Genomic DNA, 17,823 nt, shown 5'->3' with positions numbered 1-17,823 from the left:
AGGCCACCATGACACCCCCCTCAACAACGTCTCTTGCCATCATGACGTGGAACGTTAACCGTCTTGGCAATAGGATAAAAAGAGGGGTGGTCATGCAATATCTTAAACGCCATTCTCCAGACCTGGTTCTCCTCCAAGAAACGCACCTAATGGGTAATGCGTGCCAAGCGCTACACCGAGGTGGTTATAAATTACTCCTACACGCCGGTTTCACCTCTGGATCCAGGGGCACCGGTATTCTGGTGCGAAGAAATGTGGCCCTGACATGCACAAAAACGTGGGCCGATCCCCTCGGTCGCTTTGCGGTGGTAGAGGCCACCTGGGAAGGCAAGCCACTAACTATCATTTCAGTTTACATCCCCCCAGCCCTAGGCACTGCCGCACTCCAGACCCTACAACGCCTAATGCTTGACGTTCCACAGGGACCCCTGCTTATTAAGGGCGATTTCAATATGACGATGAATGATGCCATAGATCGGCACCCCCAACGTCCTTCACATAAGTCGAGCTCAGGCCTATCTGACTTTACACAAACAATGGGGCTCGAAGACCTATGGCACCTATCCCACCCGCACACGTCTTATACACACTATTCCAACGCTCACAACAGTAGCTCCCGCATAGACTACTTATTCTCACCCACAACTGATTTAGAGTTCTTTCGCCGTCCAGAGGGGCTCCCTAGAGGGATCTCCGACCACTCCCCACTCACTGTGCAATTCACACACCACCGCCAAAAGACACGCGGCCCTATAATAATCACGCCCTGGCTCTTAAAAATCCCTGACATACAAGATTGCTTGCTTGAACACACCGAATACTACTTTGCCGAAAATGTGGGATCCGTGGCTTCGGCCATAACAATATGGGAGGCGTACAAGGCAATAATCAAGGGTAAAGCGCTAGCTCTCAAGAACGGTTACATCCACAAACACAGTGAACACTTGTTACAAGTAGAAACAGACCTTATCAACCTGGAATCCCTCCACAACACGAACCCCACAGACGACATAACGGCCCGCCTTCGGGCGAAACAAATAGAATATAGAGCACTGGCTCTTGAAAAGGAGCAAGCCAAGCTCTTGAAAACCCATCCCCGTGTCTACGAACTGGGAGACAGAGCAGGCAAGGCTTGAAAAACGCGAGCAGGGTTCCCGTTGGATCCCAGAATTGACACTGCCAGATCAGTCTACAGTCACAGATCCGGGCGATATAGCGGAGGCCTTTGCCACCCACCTTGAAGGGGTCTATACCACCAGAGCCCACTACAACGCCGAAGAATCCAAACTGCTCCTTACTGAAATGAGGCTCCCTACTCTCTCCGAGACCGAGATGCAGGAGCTGGAGGCTGACCTCACGACGGAGGAAGTCGGAAACGCCTTGTTCGCCATTCAATCAGGCAAGGCAATGGGCCCCAACGGCGTCCCGATTGAATTCCTGAAGGGTATGGCGGGTGATTTCCTCCCGCACTTAAAGCAATGTTCGAAGAAAGCCGTGAAGTCGGCTGCTTGCCACAGGATCAACGATTGGCTTCGATCGTGGTTATTCGTAAGCCCAACAAACCAGCTGCTGACTGCAGCTCCTACCGACCTATCTCTCTCATTAACACTAAAGTAAAAGTCCTTGCCAAGCTCCTAGCCACCAGACTCATGGCAGTTCTGCCCGCCCTGATACACGAAGATCAATCGGGCTTCTTGCCAGGCCACAACACTGCGCTCAACCTCCGCCGTGTTCAAAATGTCATGAGTAGGATACCGTACCTCCAAGAAGACGCAGCTATCCTTTCCCTCGATGCAACACTTGCCTTCGATTCTATCGAATGGTCTTACCTCTTCGAGGTACTCCTCCACTTTGGCTTTGGCCCCAAATTTATACAATGGGTTCGACTACTTTACACTGATCTCTGGGGACATGTATATGTCAACGGACATACGTCCAGGCGCTTTCCCTTACACAGAGGTACAAGACAAGGATGCCCTCTGTCTCCCCTGTTATTCACCCTCACTCTTGAACCTCTAGCCCACTGGATTAGAACCAACAATTCTATCCGAGGCCTTCGATGGAATGCTGACCCGGTCGATAAGATTTCACTATACGCAGATGACATCCTAGTATATATCTCCTCCCCCAGGTCCTCCCTAAACAGCCTGCTACATGTGGTCACCAACTTTGGCAAATACTCGGGCTTCTCTATTAATTGGTCTAAATCGGTGCTCTATGTTCTCCATGGTCCACCCCCACCTCTCCCGCGAGGCTACTCCATCGAAATCGCCCAAGATGGTTTTAAATATTTGGGAATATTTGTTAGTCTGGACCCCCAACTGTACTATGAACGCAACCTCAAAGGCCCGCTCCAGAGACTGCACGCAGACGTCACACATTGGAGAACGCTCCCCCTCTCTCTCCCAGGTAGAGCTGCCCTATTTAAGATGCTCGATTCCTTTATGCCCTACAAAATTGCCCATTCCCCATAGCTGACTCTTATTTCAACTTAATCGAAGGAGACCTTCGCCTCCTTCTATGGGATCGCGGATCTCCCCTCATTGCTCTCATCTCTCTCACGCAAGGGTGGTATGATGGAGATATCGCCCTCCCCAATATCCGTCTCTACTATTGGGCAACCCAATTGGTCGCCACCAACTCGTGGATCTATGGCACACCCACAAACCCTGCCTTTCACTTAGAGAAATATCAGACAGGCCGTGGCGGCTACCTTGAGGCTCTTTACGGCAAACATTCCCGTACCCGGTGTATTGGCCCAATGTCCCACACATTATCAATATGGCACCGCGCGAACAAACAACTCGGGTGGGCCAACACCCTCACACTGTCCACCCCACTCTGGACCTCATACAAGCTATATTTACAACAAGGGGTGGTGAGGGACAGAGTCTCTGAATTAAGCAGAAAACTCTCACCCAGTCAAGAGATCAGGGCTAGATCCAACACCGTTTTTTAGCTCACTGCACCATCCCAGTTTCAGAACATGGCTGTATGCAAATTAGTCTGTTCCTGTCCCAGTGCATGATGGGAACAGGGCAAACCAAACTACAAAAGCCAATTCTTACACAGGGAAGGAAACAAGCTCCCGGGGACCGGTTTCTGGCATTACAGCCGTCTTCGGCCCGGTTTGCTTGAATCCTGATGGTGCAATGAGCAAGGGACTCACATCTGAGTATACCCTTCCACGCTTAGGGTGGACAAAAATATTTACAACAAGGGGTGGTGAGGGACAGAGTCTCTGAATTAAGCAGAAAACTCTCACCCAGTCAAGAGATCAGGGCTAGATCCAACACCGTTTTTTAGCTCACTGCACCATCCCAGTTTCAGAACATGGCTGTATGCAAATTAGTCTGTTCCTGTCCCAGTGCATGATGGGAACAGGGCAAACCAAACTACAAAAGCCAATTCTTACACTGGGAAGGAAACAAGCTCCCGGGGACCGGTTTCTGGCATTACAGCCGTCTTCGGCCCGGTTTGCTTGAATCCTGATGGTGCAATGAGCAAGGGACTCACATCTGAGTATACCCTTCCACGCTTAGGGTGGACAAAAATATTTACAACAAGGGGTGGTGATGGACAGAGTCTCTGAATTAAGCAGAAAACTCTCACCCAGTCAAGAGATCAGGGCTAGATCCAACACCGTTTTTTAGCTCACTGCACCATCCCAGTTTCAGAACATGGCTGTATGCAAATTAGTCTGTTCCTGTCCCAGTGCATGATGGGAACAGGGCAAACCAAACTACAAAAGCCAATTCTTACACTGGGAAGGAAACAAGCTCCCGGGGATAAATAACGGTGATGGATCAAGCCCTGATCTTTGGACTGGGTAAGAGTGGTCTGTTTAACTCAGACACTCTGTTCATCACCACCCCCTTTTCTAAATCGTTTTTGGCCACTATAGGTGTGGCAGGGTATACTCAGACATGAGTCCCTTTCTCACTGCTCCATCAGGATTCAAGCAAGCCGGGCCGAAGAAGGCTGAAATGCCAGAAACCGGTCCCCGGTAGCTTGTCTCCTTTCTGGTGAAGAATTGGCTTGGTAGTTTAGTCTGCCCTGTTCCCATGATGCACTGGGCCAGGGACAGACTGATTTGCATATAGCCAGGTTCTGAGCTGGGATGGGGCAGTGAGATAAATAACGGTGATGGATCAAGCCCTGATCTTTGGACTGGGTAAGAGTGGTCTGTTTAACTCAGACACTCTGTTCATCACCACCCCCTTTTCTAACTCATACAAGCTAGGCACCCTCTGTCATTACAGAGGCTTTGATAAATGGGACACATTAGGCATATCCACTATTGGCGACTTGCTCCACAAGGGCAAACTACTGACATTCAAAGAGCTGCAAAACACATACGAGACTTTCCGATACCTCCAAATTAAACACGCCATACTTACCAACGTCCCGGATCTCGCCTCTCTCACAATTCTCGCCCCTCGAGGACAGACTCTTATCAGAACCCCTTCAGGCCAAAGCAATATCCTACACTTACCGTACATTGTGCAACAATATGCCAAACACTTTTCACCTTCTGCGAGATAAATGGCAGACTGACGTCGGTACCCTAGATGATGTGGACTGGCAGTCAGCATTGATGTCCCCACGCGAGTCAGCCATCAACCATAGATTCAGATTAATACAGCAAAAAATATTGCACAGAACATACATGTCTGGTCCCCTTCTAGCCAGAGTAGGCCGACGCCCATCTGACCTCTGCCTCCGGCATTGTGGCCTAACAGTTACCTTCTATCATATACTGTGGGAATGCCCAGCGGTCCAAGACCTTTGGAATCGCGCCGTCCAGAAAATGATTGATGCTCTAGGGAAAACGGTCCCTCTGACCCCCAAATGTGCTCTTCTTAACGTATGGGACCCTACAGATTTAACTGCAATAGAACAGCGGTGGGCGGCTCTAAGCTTCCTCCTATTGAAGCGTGAAATAGCCATGTAATGGGGCTCACCACACAAACCGCTCCTGATTAGATGGGTAGCTGCAATGGACATGCGCATGCTGTCTGAAAAGTGGGTTTACAAAATTAGGGGATACCCCGGAGTCTGGGATAAGAAATGGGGTCGATGGAATGCCTATAGGGGCGAATTATGTACTTCCCCATCAGCAGATATGGAAATGACCAGGCCTACCATCCCTCAGTGATCGTGATTGTGGTTGCTGCTGTGCTGTATGTGCTCTATGACGAGATTACTGACTGCGATTGTTTAGATAAATATTTCCTCTGCTTCGAACAGTAACGTTTGTTTTAAAAAAAGAAAAACCATAGACCTGTAAACTATCCGGAACACGAATTTGACTACTCTGTATACACCTTGCTTTACCACGCCGCCGGACCTCCGGGATGTCGGCTGAAGGGCTGTGTTATTCTGACAATGATACTAGGCAACTGTACGTAACGCAGCCGCCCTTGGGGTTGTAGGCTCTATGCTGTGTCAATTCATGATTGCGCAATAAAGGTCTTTGGATAAAAAAAAAAAGACTGATTTGCATATGGCTAGGTTCACGATGGATTTAGGCCCTAACTCTGTACTGGGGTGAACGTATGACATTGTTCTGCACTCTGTCCATCAACTGTTGCTTTTGCACAGAGGCTGCATTATGCACTTCCGTACTGACCATGCACTTTACGGAACAGTCGATCCCGAACAGTCAGGCGAGTAGGCCCCCTCCAGAAGGGAACACAGGCATCCCAAACCATTTTTAGGCTAGTTAGTCATAATCAATGAGGTACAGCTTGGAGCCTGTGGCGCAATGAGCAGGAGAGTCACGTCTGGCCTACCCTTGGCCACTTAGGGTATTGTGCATCAATTGGCAATTTCCTACATTGTAGGAAATTGCCAATATCTCTCCTTGGCAGAGCAGCCCTGTACAGGATGATGCTCTAAGGTTTCTCAATCTAATTCAGAAAATATCCTAATGGGTTCCACAGACATTTTTCAAATGGTAGGAAGTTGAATTGCGTTTGTCACTTTGGGATGGTGGCACTCTGCAGATTTCTGAGAGGTGTATGATGTAGCAATGCCCAGGATTCACATATATTACTGGATGGCCCAATTAGTGGTGGCAAGTGAATGGTCTTCCACTGCCAGGATGAACCCTCCCTCATGATAGGCAGGCTTGATATGACTCCCCCAGGGTTGGTTACCCAATAGCCCTTTATAGTAAGAAGAGTGCTAAGAAACTTCCTGAGCATGTTTGCAGCGGTCAAGGTATGGAAAATCATTAACAGGTATCTGGTCTGTACTAAAACTATGACAACATGGACTATGATAAAATGTATCCCCTGTGGGAAAGCATTCTATTTAGAGGGAAGGATTTTATAGATGGGATCCAGTAGAAATCAGCAGGCTGGCAGATGTTGGGGATTGAAATGGTTTAGTATCTTTCTAGCATCATAAAAGCCAATATGAAGCAGTGGCCACCAAGGCAGTGAATGTCCCAGGCAATACCATCCTAGAGCATAGCTCCTTGCTAGGAAATAGCAGTCTGGTAGAGATGTTGGACCAAAGGAATGATATCCCACATAAAAAGAAGGATATCCTACATATATAAAAAGACCAAAAACTCACCAGATACACTGAGTGAGCAGAGTGAAAAATATGTTGCAATGAATGGGATAACTCGGATTGGAGCAGGCCCTTAAGTGAATTAATATTCTACACAGAATCTACTATAGGAGAACTCGGAGGGTCAAATTAGTCACTGTGATCCCTGTCTCAGAGAACGTGGCTAGGTGGGAATCTACTTATACACTCTATGATCTTATTCCCACTTACAAACCTTCTGGGAGGGAACCAGGTGTAGTTTGGTATGGGTGGCAGAAACTTCCATGAACAATGTCAAACATTTCCTGCTGAGTATCTGGAGCAAAGACACTTCTTTCAAATATCTGAGCTGCAAGATAACATGGGTATGATAACAAGAGTCAATGTTGTCCGGCAGGGCTATAGATCCCTTCAAAGCAAATGAGTGGAAATTCGAGCTTGACTAACACATGGCTGCTGAAAAATACTTATATCAAGGAAAAGGTGCCCAAAGCAGTATAAACTCTGGGGACGAAGGGGTGAATACCATGGTGTGGCTAGAACATGACTGTACTGGAATATAAGGGGGCAATAGTGACACCCTAACTCCTAGTATGGGTCTCTGTAGACCCCTGCAGTTGAAATGGGCTAAACTAAGCCTGTCCCACTGGTCCGAATACCATGTGGCTATGGAACTGTCAATTGTCCTTCTCGGTGTGTGGAGTATATATGATTACTTTTGTTACACGTGCACACTTCCATCCCTCTATAACTGTGCAGGCTCACTGTTTACTGAAAACTAATTTAAAAAATAGCATGTGTACATTTTAAGTTTTGTCCAATTTATAGTATTTCAACACTGCAAACTTCAGTACAAAGGGAGCAGAATGCTTTACAATCAACCAAGAAAATAAGCAATTAATATTCTAGGTTGATGTTGAAAAGAATTCTAATTCAAACATACCACAGTCAAATGAGGGTTTACTTTAACTATTATAGGTTTATAAAAAGCAATGAAGTGGTAAAATCTAAGCAAACTATCAATACCAGAAATACAGTATAGAGAGAATAAGTATTTGCAAATCGTAGGGAAGACGGGAGGGGGAGAGCCGAGCCACTGGATAGGAAGTGAAAAGCTTTGGAAACAGATCTAAAGCCTTGTTCAGGAATTATAGCTTTTAATTTATTGAAAAGGTAAAATTGGTAACAGGCATATTTCGATTATGACAATCCGGCATTGCAAAATGAAGTGTATGTCAACAGTAAAACTTAGAGATTTCTACTGAAGGACATCGGTAGGTGACTTTACAAGAGTGAAGTGCCAGAGAAGTAGAGTGTTCTCTTTTGCACATGTACCAAGGAATTCAGTCCTGCAGGAAATTCTCTTTAAGGACAAGAACCCCTTTCTACCTCTAAAATATCACACATTTGTCACCGTTCCTCCTGAATTCTTGGCTCATTGCAACAGTATCTTTAATAAAAGCCCAGAACTTCCTCTTCATCCTTGTTGAACTACAAAACAGTCTTCCTTCTACAATTCTCAATAGCCCAAATTTCAACAGACTTTCCAACTACTTTCCAACTAACAATTTCCCCAAAACTTGCTCATTTCTCTCCTCCAGGGACTCTGCTCTCCCACTGTACAGAAACTATTGTCATTCATATGTTGAACTTTACTTATCACCTCCATTCACCACAAATGAGTGTAACTGATTCTCATCTTTCTGGACCTATCAATTACTATCAATACAATTGACTCGGACTTCAAGCAAATATACCTGTCTCCAATATTGTAGATTCTGCAATTGCAAGGTTCACCTCTTATATATTTAACCATTCCTTCCCAAAGTCTGCCCTCTGACCAATTTTTGTGCACCACTTATCCTATGAGAATGCCCTACAAGCCTCTGTTATTAGCTTCCGGCACTACTTATTCAATAACTCTCCTCTGGGGTTAATTCATTTTGATTCACTTAACACATACATACCAATGACACCCAAATGTCTCTTTAAGTACCATCATCACTCAGATACAAAGCAAAATACTCCAACCTTCCTCTCCCAAACCCTTCATCTTATCCCATTTTATTTCCTTTCACCCTATATATCAAAACTTCCTTCCTTATTGTCTAAAATGTAGGGACACTATTAGACCAGTGTTCAATGTTTCTTTCCTTTTCATCTTCCACTGTATCAGTCACATGGTACGTACTCATCAGAATGAGAAAATCTATCACCACAAACCGCTGTCTAGTGAAAAATATTCTGATTAATGTACTTATCATGAGCATGCTGGACTACTGCAAAACCTTGTCAGGGGATAATTTCTCGCTCAACGATAAAACTATAAGATTTGTAACCTGGATTCTCATGCCATGAGGACACCTCTTCCTGCCAACTCAAAGTTGAATTGCTCTTTGTGACTATTATAGCTCAATGCAAAATCCTGACCTTAGTCTTTAAGGGTATTGTTTTTCTTGCATCTCTGACCTTGTTGCACCCCTCGTCTTGTAGTGTAGTTCCTATATTCCCAATAGGCTCCGCGCATTGGTATAATATATCCTGTAGCTTAGATGTAGGACTGAGGTCTACTAGGTCTCTACCGGTTATATTAGACTTAATTGTGAGTGCCAGCTAGCTCAGAGGTCACTAGAAACTTTCTTGAATAAACAAGAAGGGATTAGTTTCTGACAACCACCTAAAACATGACAACTTTGTTTCCCAAGAATAAGAAATCAAATCTTTAGAGTCCCGGAAACAATAGATAACTATTTCACTCAGTCAATCGTGCATGCTTAGTTTCACCTGAGGTGCAAGAGGAATAGAGAGACAGGAGTTTTCAATAAAAAGGTATTTATTGAACAGTCTTCTTTCTCAAGCATTGAAAATAAACTGCTACAATAGTAAAGCTTACTATGAAGTACACTGCATATAACATGAACAGTATTATAAAGTAGTACTGTAAAAGCATGATATGGTTTCTAAGCCATAAAGTGCATAAAATGTATAAAATACATAAAATACATACAATGATAAAAGGATGACTAAAAAACTCAACTGGTGCTTCGAAATACACCTACCCCGGTGTTCCTAACCTAGGTCTAGTACGAGGGATGAAGTATAAGCGGAGTAGCTTAAGTTTTAGGAGTTCTCTGCCAGGAATCTGATTCCAATAATTCTCTAAGAGGTCTAATCATCTCCGTACCTTTGGCTCTAGAATAAAGGAGGTCTTGTATCTTGTTCTCGGGACTCGATTTCCCAGATACCCGCAAGGGTAGCCTGGAAACACTGGAGCTGGATTTCTCGGCAGGAGAAATGACAGAGTCTCGCAGTGCGTCTGCTGGAGGGTCGGCTACCTTTGGCACTTGCTGCTGCAGGGCGTCGGGCAAGTAGATAGTCAATCTGCTCCAAAGCACTGTGTGTTTGTTTAGGCAAATCAAGGCATATTTATACTTTGAAGGTGCCGAGTTTGATGCATGTTTGGACTTAATAACGTGACTCAAAGGCTCATTTCTTGGAAAACGCCAAGAGTTCTAGGAGAACTTAATATTCAAGCAGGGGGAAGTCCCGGGCTGCTGAAGGCGGGTTTTTCCAAGAAAACGTTGCTAATTCTTGGAGCTTAGTGGAAGTATCTATGCCGTATTTGGGCTGTATGGTTTAGGCCAAATATGGTAATGATTTTAATGCCTATATAAGGAAATGATAAAGTATACCTTAAATTTATACTAGGGTCAGAGATTCATTTACAACAGTCTAACACACACACTTGATCACTACCACCTGCCAACTTTCACCTTCTCCAGGAACCAAACCCCCTCTGGAAAACCCCAATTTCGCTCATTCTACCTGCTCTCCACTGTAGTGCTGTCTCCTATGAACAAACGGCTATTCCTTCCCTTACAAGTCTTCAAGACTTCCTCAACAGCACCTTTTACCGAAGAAGCACCTATCATACTAGAAGACGTGTCCTCCTGATCGCATTCATAACCTTTTACTATGCATGTCTCTACCATTCCACAATTCCTTACGTTTGCCCACAGCTCATACTTCAACATCACACCACACCTTTTAGCATGTGTGAAGAGCCAAAATGAATTATTGCCCATATGGACTGTGATCTCTCTTGTACAGCATTTGTGTTGGTAATGTTACAGCTGCTAAATAAGTTTACAAATAAAGATAACAAGAGGTGATGTCTTTCTTTAAGTGAGAGGCAAGGGTAGGGCCTGTATCAGGGTAAGGTCCCTAGAAACCAGCAGCAGAGAATCACCCTAGATCCACAACTGGGACCCTGGATGATACTTTCTTTGTAAAGGCTGGATAGGACTTTAAGGGAGACGGGTGGCACTCTAGGGTAGGACAGCATTGGGACAGCATGCTGGGAGAGGAGCTAACTAGTAGTCAAGAAATAACGTACCAGAGAGGGCACAAGGAAGAAGGAATAGATACGTACAGTACCGGTCTCTGCTGTCTTTGTTCATAAGACAAGCAATACAACAAGCAGGCCACATGCTAGCTCTTGCTATCTTTCATCTATCGATCAAAAGGCACAACACAATGGTTGAATATATGCAAGCATTTCTTGTGATGCTATAATGGCGCTAAGTTTTAGGTTCACCTCTTGTATTAAATCTGAGAATGGTAAATACGCAAACATGAGAGATCAGTGTGAAATAAAGCTATGAACTTACACAGAAAAATAAACAACTAGACAAGGCTGAAATAAAAACATTATTATAAAATAAATCTCACAGCTCTATAGTTTACCTGAATCTCCAGACAAAGCAGCCGTGCTTTTACTTCTGGCCAAGAACGAGTGTGTGGGTGTCAGGAGTCTGCTAACAACACTGGTCTCCCACGGACTAAGCTGTAAACGACGAGCTAAAGGTGGACATAGAAGTAACATATTAAAACAATGTATTCAACCGTTGGAGAACAGGATTAGAAAAGTAAAAAAAAAAGCATTTTTTATTGCAGTAGGAGTGAAGCCAGTAAACTATTATAGAACACAAAAGTATACAGCGACAACTACCACAAAAGTTGCTATTATTTATTAAAGTATTACTTATATAATTATTAAATAAAAAATAGAGCCCCAACCCCTCTACACTTTTGAAAGCTTGCCTGTTTCCATAAGAATCACAATGAAATACTAGCATCTGTAACTAGAACAAGTTATAGGGCACTGTTTCAGAGGGTATAGTAATACATTGTATTCTCCTTGGTACCACTTAATATCATGAGTTTTGAATGCCTTGAATGTGTACTAGCTAAGCACCACATTTAGGTCTTTCGAAGTGTAGCAGCTTAATTATGACATTCAAGGACCTTGGAATACAAACAAAGAACCTATCAAGTGGCATGACTGTTTGGTAAATTTTGAAGGGTTGATGTAAAAGACAAGGCATTTCCCAGGGTCATATTGAGGACTACACATGTGAAAGCGAACCATTCAGAGAGTTCTAAATTGGATAACTATTGGCTAAGTTAAACCGATGAAGAGAAAACCATGGCAGGTGAATGCTGGTGATATCAAAGATTTTGTCTGAGTAGGAAACTATATAGGAGCCAGCCTTCCTCCTGCAGCTGCATATGGACACACCCTACTGAGAGGTAGCGGGTAAAGTCACGCTAATGGTGAACATCTCTACAGATGAGCTCTGAAGAAAGCCTAAGAAAATCAACTGGAAGCCTTGTCCAGAAATTCTGCATCTTCGAAATGTTGTTGTGTTGGGTTAAGGTCATATGAAAAGAATGTTCACTTACACTCCTCCTGCAGCTGTTGTACAAAGTTGGCCTAGTATGAGCGAACACCTTAAACTATTTTTTTTTTTAAATAGATGACAACTCGCAATCTATATTTTATGAAAATTAAGTAAGAAAGACAACGTTACTTCGCTCGTAATCTTTGAAAATCCAGCTCTACTGCTACAAGTAAGTGTCATCTGGTAGAAATAATTCAGAAATCACCAGATTATTTTGGTGAGGAGTCTTCTTTGCTCTCTGCGGGTTCAAAATAGTACATTTTTGTACGTCATCAATGAATATGGATTTTTTCTAATGTACTACCAAAGTGGATCACACCTTATGTGGTACAGCATGAACTCTTCTCTTTGTCAAATATGTAATCGCATTAAAATCCATGTGAGAGTAGTGCTACAAATTTTCTACTCACTCATCCCTCAGTACATTATTCTAAGTATGTGCTTGCAACTATTTACTGTAAAATGTGTTTGTCTACTGCTTCTTGCTATCTTACCCCAAACTACTCCCATTCCCCTATCAGATGGCCTTAGTATGCAGCTGTACCACCACACAGCTAGGGGTGAAATTCCCTGAAAGTGGTGCAGTCTCTCTGCGCAGTTCCGGACTTGTTTTGGGATATATCCATGGATGGCTGACATGATATTAGTGAGACTTCTTTATGGCGTCTCGAGTAAAATTGTAGCATTTTTGGTGCATGTGATTAAGTTTCACTTTGAGCTAAACGGCTGTCTTTCCTTCTTACTAAGTGCTTTGTAAACTGTGACCAGGCCAGGCATATTCATTATGAAATATTTCCACCAAAATATGTGGTATTCCCTTGAATGCAAGGCTTACTCGATTAAATGTTTTTTTTGGGGGGGGGGGGGGGTGTTTTTTTCTGATTAGTAAATAACTTTCCATGCAACCCAAGACATGATTGGGGTTTGCAAAAAAATAGAGTTGGGGAAAAAAGAAAACAGACCAACGTTTTAATTCCCATTTAGTGTGTCAAAATATTCCCAATCTCGTGTACTGTAAATCCTGGCAATAAAGCAGCTAATGAATAGATGCATAAAAAATGGCTACTTGTTGGCAAGTAATAAGCGAGCAAATGAATGCATGCCAAAGGAAAGTCATGTGACACAGGAGCACACTTTGTAGGCGAGATCATGTGTGTGACAGCCAGAGTGACAGAGGTACTAGATCTTATGTCGCAGGACACAGAAACTGGAAAACAAAACAAACATGTGATAATGAAGAAAGACAAGACAACAACGAACAGAAAAGGTAAAGTAAGACATGCACTCTAGAAAATTGCTCAAATATTCATACTCATGCATGATGAATAATACGTGAAAAAACATTAATTTTATTTATCACATCTTAAATTCAGGCTCTATTCAGGAACTACAAAGTCACTGGCCAACGCACTTCAATAATCAAGAGGTCCGGAATGTAAAGTGTTTGGCTTTATAAACATGGGTCACCGGGTAGCACCGAATTGTTATCCAATTTAACAACCCAGCACCTCAAAGTCTTTAACCTGCAGGAAATTCCTGACAATAATGCCATTTGCACCCGAAGGTTGGAATAGTCTGAAGGGCGAGTGGCAGAAAAGAACCCTCCACAGTTGGGAACATGACTTTTAAGATCACACGAGGAGGGTGCCAGATTACAAATGTCAGTGGGTTACCAATTTGTGCGCTGACATTATAAAAGGGAACATTCAGTGCTAAAGGAAAAGAAATAGGGATTAGGAAAGTGCCAAACGAATAGCACAATTCCTTCCGCCAAAAATGTCCGTCATTTTATCAATCCAACTCTCTATAACTACTTTGACTAGGACAGAGTCTGCAATATTTTACTGTGAAATAGAGCCTTTGGACACTGTTTATTCAATGTAAGACTATGGTGTTTAAATAAAGCCAGCTTTGTTCTCGATGCTACAATACAGGGTTCGGTGAAAGGCGTGACGTTATTAGGTTTTTTTTTACGAACTTGCAGAACTCCTAGCACAACAACCGCAGTTGATTCAGGGAGAGGAGATAGACACGTTGAGATGGGCTTAATAAATTCCAATAACAGAGGTATAAACGGTTATATTTTTTGCTTCTTCTTCCTTAAGTGGGAATCCACGCAACTTTAATCAATAGAGAAGAACAATTGAAATTGTTATTATATGAAAACTTTCTAATGACCTGATTCTCCAACAAATAACTCAAATGTAAAGAAATTTAACAGAAGATCGGATTTTGGAGCCTCTGATCCAAGTGACAGTATCACTGCTTTCCCCTTCGTAGAGTATCCAGCACACGTGCAAGCTACTGCAGAAAATTGGATTAAAGTCCACAAAATCTATTACTAGGTCTACAGCCACCAATATTCACACTAACATATCAAAATGTGTACCTTTAACTCCAGATTACCTTAATCTAATTCAAATTAAAAACATGTTATGTCATTACTTCTCCCTGGAATGCAGTTTGGGATTAATATCGGGGGTAGAAGCAACTTCACTAAAATACTGGCAGAGTTTTCTAGTGGCAGCATAGCTATGTAATATGTAGAGCTTAGTAACATGTTTCCTTACAAAAAATCATAGTTTGTGTCAAAGTTCCAGGGCTTCAATTATTCAACTGTGTTCTTACATTCATTAACAGTTTAGTTTTGAGGGGTAAACATGTGACAGCACGAGAAAACATTTGCATAATTTTTGTTGAAGTTCAATCTGTGTATTATACTAGCCCTCTTCTTTTTCCAAATCACAGTAAAGCACTAAAACGTTTATGGTGATCCTATAACTACTGACATATACCATTGGTGGTGGTGCTTCATGGGTTAGAACTGCCAACACAGTGATATAAAAGGTACTGTTGATTCGCACAAGGTCATTCAACAAATCTGACTGAATAAGTTCTAAAGTGAAAGGGGCTTTATCTGCTTATTCACTGAGTCATGTGACATCGCTTCCTGTAATGTCGCTAGAAAGTGGACAAAAGGTGAGCAAAGACATCTGTATTACACTAAAAACGACATGCCAATACGTCCTCCTATAGGGAATCAAAGCATTGTTTTACCAGCATGTTTCTAATGTCAATTTCTGAGACACTCCTCTTCTGTGTGGCAATGGTAGTTTTCCTTCAAGTAGGTGTAAATCCATTCTAAAGTGCTCACCCACGTCCATATAGACATCAACATAGTAAGTCAACGTTGCTAGTGTAACTGTACCTCTGTCAGGAGTATTCAACAACGTTGCAGAAGAAGAGGAGAGCCGCTTGGTAATGACAGGATCGACATGTTTTGAAAGGTTGACGGTTGAAACCGACCGTCTGTCGGGATCTAAAACAAACGGAGACAGCGCTAGTTGACAGCCCGTAAGAAGGAGTTTTGATTCAACTTGCCTCCACCTTGTGCATGTGAGGTCCGCTATGGCACAGACATCTGCTTGAAATTGTCAGAACTTTGCAGAGAATGTTTAAGGCAGACTTTTAAACTGGAGGACTAGTTACACCGGTCACTCATATAGCACATATAAAGCCAAAAGACAAAAATCAGCATTCATAATAACAGAATTAAACAGAACTCTTTTTATGAAAGCTACATTAGTTTGATATGGTTGACAGGGTTACAAATAGGCATGATCCTAAATGAGTACATAATGCTTAATATAGGTGTTTAGCATGCTTAAACTGCTCCGACATTTGGCTAATAAGGCAATAAGGGCACACAGGAGGACAAAGTGAGTTGAGGGAGGAACACAATATGCCACCAATCTGGGAAGGCGCTGTGGTTAGAAAACCTATAGCAATATTGAATTAACAAGTGAACACAGTGAATGAATCACTTTACAGAAGGCAGAAGAATAAAAACTGCGGGAGGGGGCGCTAACGTTACACATCATCACGGCCCCTGGCACCACTCTCATATCACAGACTGTTAAGAGCACGAAGCTGACAGTTATAACGATAAAATAAACAGTCGCTTAAAATAAACAACATTAGTAGCAATGGGGTTACCCAGTCAAGCACAGAACCTGGGGAATATTACAGTCAGTGAATAAGGGTTCTGCTAGTATTACTCATGGAAAAAACTATTTTTCAAATTAAGGCCCCTACAGTGTACTACCCATTAAATGAGACAAAAAAAAACACAGATTCAAAAAGGGGAAATTATCAATCCCAAAGAACAGTTATCCCAAATATTTCTGAAAAAATTATTATTTATAATAAAGTTGATGATGTATCCACACACATAATGTACACAACATATCATTGATAACATATACACATAACATCACATTACAAACATAAGCAAGTGTGAACATTACATAAATATGCAAATCACAAAACATTACAATGTACACAAATAAAAGTGATCATATACAACATCAGATTCTTCAGATCACGTCCTGTTCTTAATTTTTTATCATATGTCAAATCATCAGAGTTGAATTGTACAGTCACTTATTTGACATTGATTGGGACGTTTTAATAAACACATCGACGTTTCGACCCCTTCTTATGCTGCATAAACTTGATTTGTCAATCTGGGGTCTTCATCAGGACTACAAAAACGTGTGTGCAACCATATTAAAGCGATGTAGCATCTTCAGTAATCAACAAATCAAATGTAGGTAACCGTAAATGAAATCCAACTTCGTTCACCTTCTCGGTATTAGTATCAACAATCCAATTTATACAACCAGGGCACGATCAGGCCATCAATCTCCGTACAAAACAGCGTAATAATCACTCTCTCTCGGGTTGTCCATGCACCATGGTCGGCGTGTGAGATGGCGGTGAGCGTCTGAAGCTCAAGGTGGCAGCCCTTGTGCCCTCGAACGGCTTGATTGGTGTTTCGTAGAAAACTGAGTCGGGAGTAATATTACGTCTGTTTTGGCTTGAAGTGGCAGCCTTTGCGCCCCCGGTTGGCTCGACTGTTTTTTCACAACCAGGTTGAGTTGGGAGTAGAACTACATCTTCTATGGTAATAAAAATGCCAGATTGATTTTCTACATTGAATTAAAGATTCACCCAGGATAGTCGTACAGGAAGATGCACAGGGTGTTGAGGCATAGACAACCCGAGAGACAGTGATTATTACGCTTTTACCGAGAAGGTGAACAAAGTTGGATTTCATTTACGTTTACCTACATTTGATTTATTGATTATTGAAGACGCTACATCGCTTTAATACGGTTGCACACACTTTTTTTTATAGTCCTAATGAAGACCCCAGATTGACAAATCAAGTTTATGCGACATAGGAAGGGGTCGAAACGTCGACGTGTTTATTAAAACGTCCCAATCAATGTCAAATAAGTGACTGTACACTTCAACTCTGAAGATTTGACATATGACCAAAAAAATTAAGAATAGGACATGATCTGAGGAATCTGATGCTGTATATTATCACTTATTTGTGTACATTGTAATGTTTTGTGATGTGCATATTTATGTAATATTCACACTTGCTTATGTTTGTAATGTGATTTGTATATGTTATCAATGATGTGTTGTATATATTATGTGGGTGGAT

At 42.6% G+C, this 17,823-nt stretch overlaps 1 protein-coding gene across 4 annotated transcripts in view; it reads right to left on the bottom strand.

Moving 5' to 3' along the window:
• The window catches only part of LOC147667170 (ensconsin-like), a 652,025-nt gene that overhangs the window by 244,944 nt on the left and 389,258 nt on the right, over nucleotides 1-17,823 (bottom strand). For all 4 annotated transcript variants that reach the window (XM_086948874.1, XM_086948875.1, XM_086948876.1 and 1 more), the window contains 2 exons: nucleotides 15,514-15,624; nucleotides 11,308-11,421 (listed from right to left, as the gene is read on the bottom strand). In XM_086948874.1, the coding sequence (XP_086805000.1) occupies nucleotides 11,308-11,421; nucleotides 15,514-15,624 (225 nt within the window). The remainder of the gene's footprint in view (nucleotides 1-11,307; nucleotides 11,422-15,513; nucleotides 15,625-17,823) is intronic.

This window comes from Lissotriton vulgaris, unplaced genomic scaffold, assembly GCF_964263255.1.
Source record: "Lissotriton vulgaris unplaced genomic scaffold, aLisVul1.2 SCAFFOLD_1069, whole genome shotgun sequence".
Taxonomy (NCBI): domain Eukaryota; kingdom Metazoa; phylum Chordata; class Amphibia; order Caudata; family Salamandridae; genus Lissotriton; species Lissotriton vulgaris.
The sequence above is the reverse complement of the archived record's forward strand: the minus strand, read 5'-3'. Positions and strand labels throughout refer to the sequence as shown.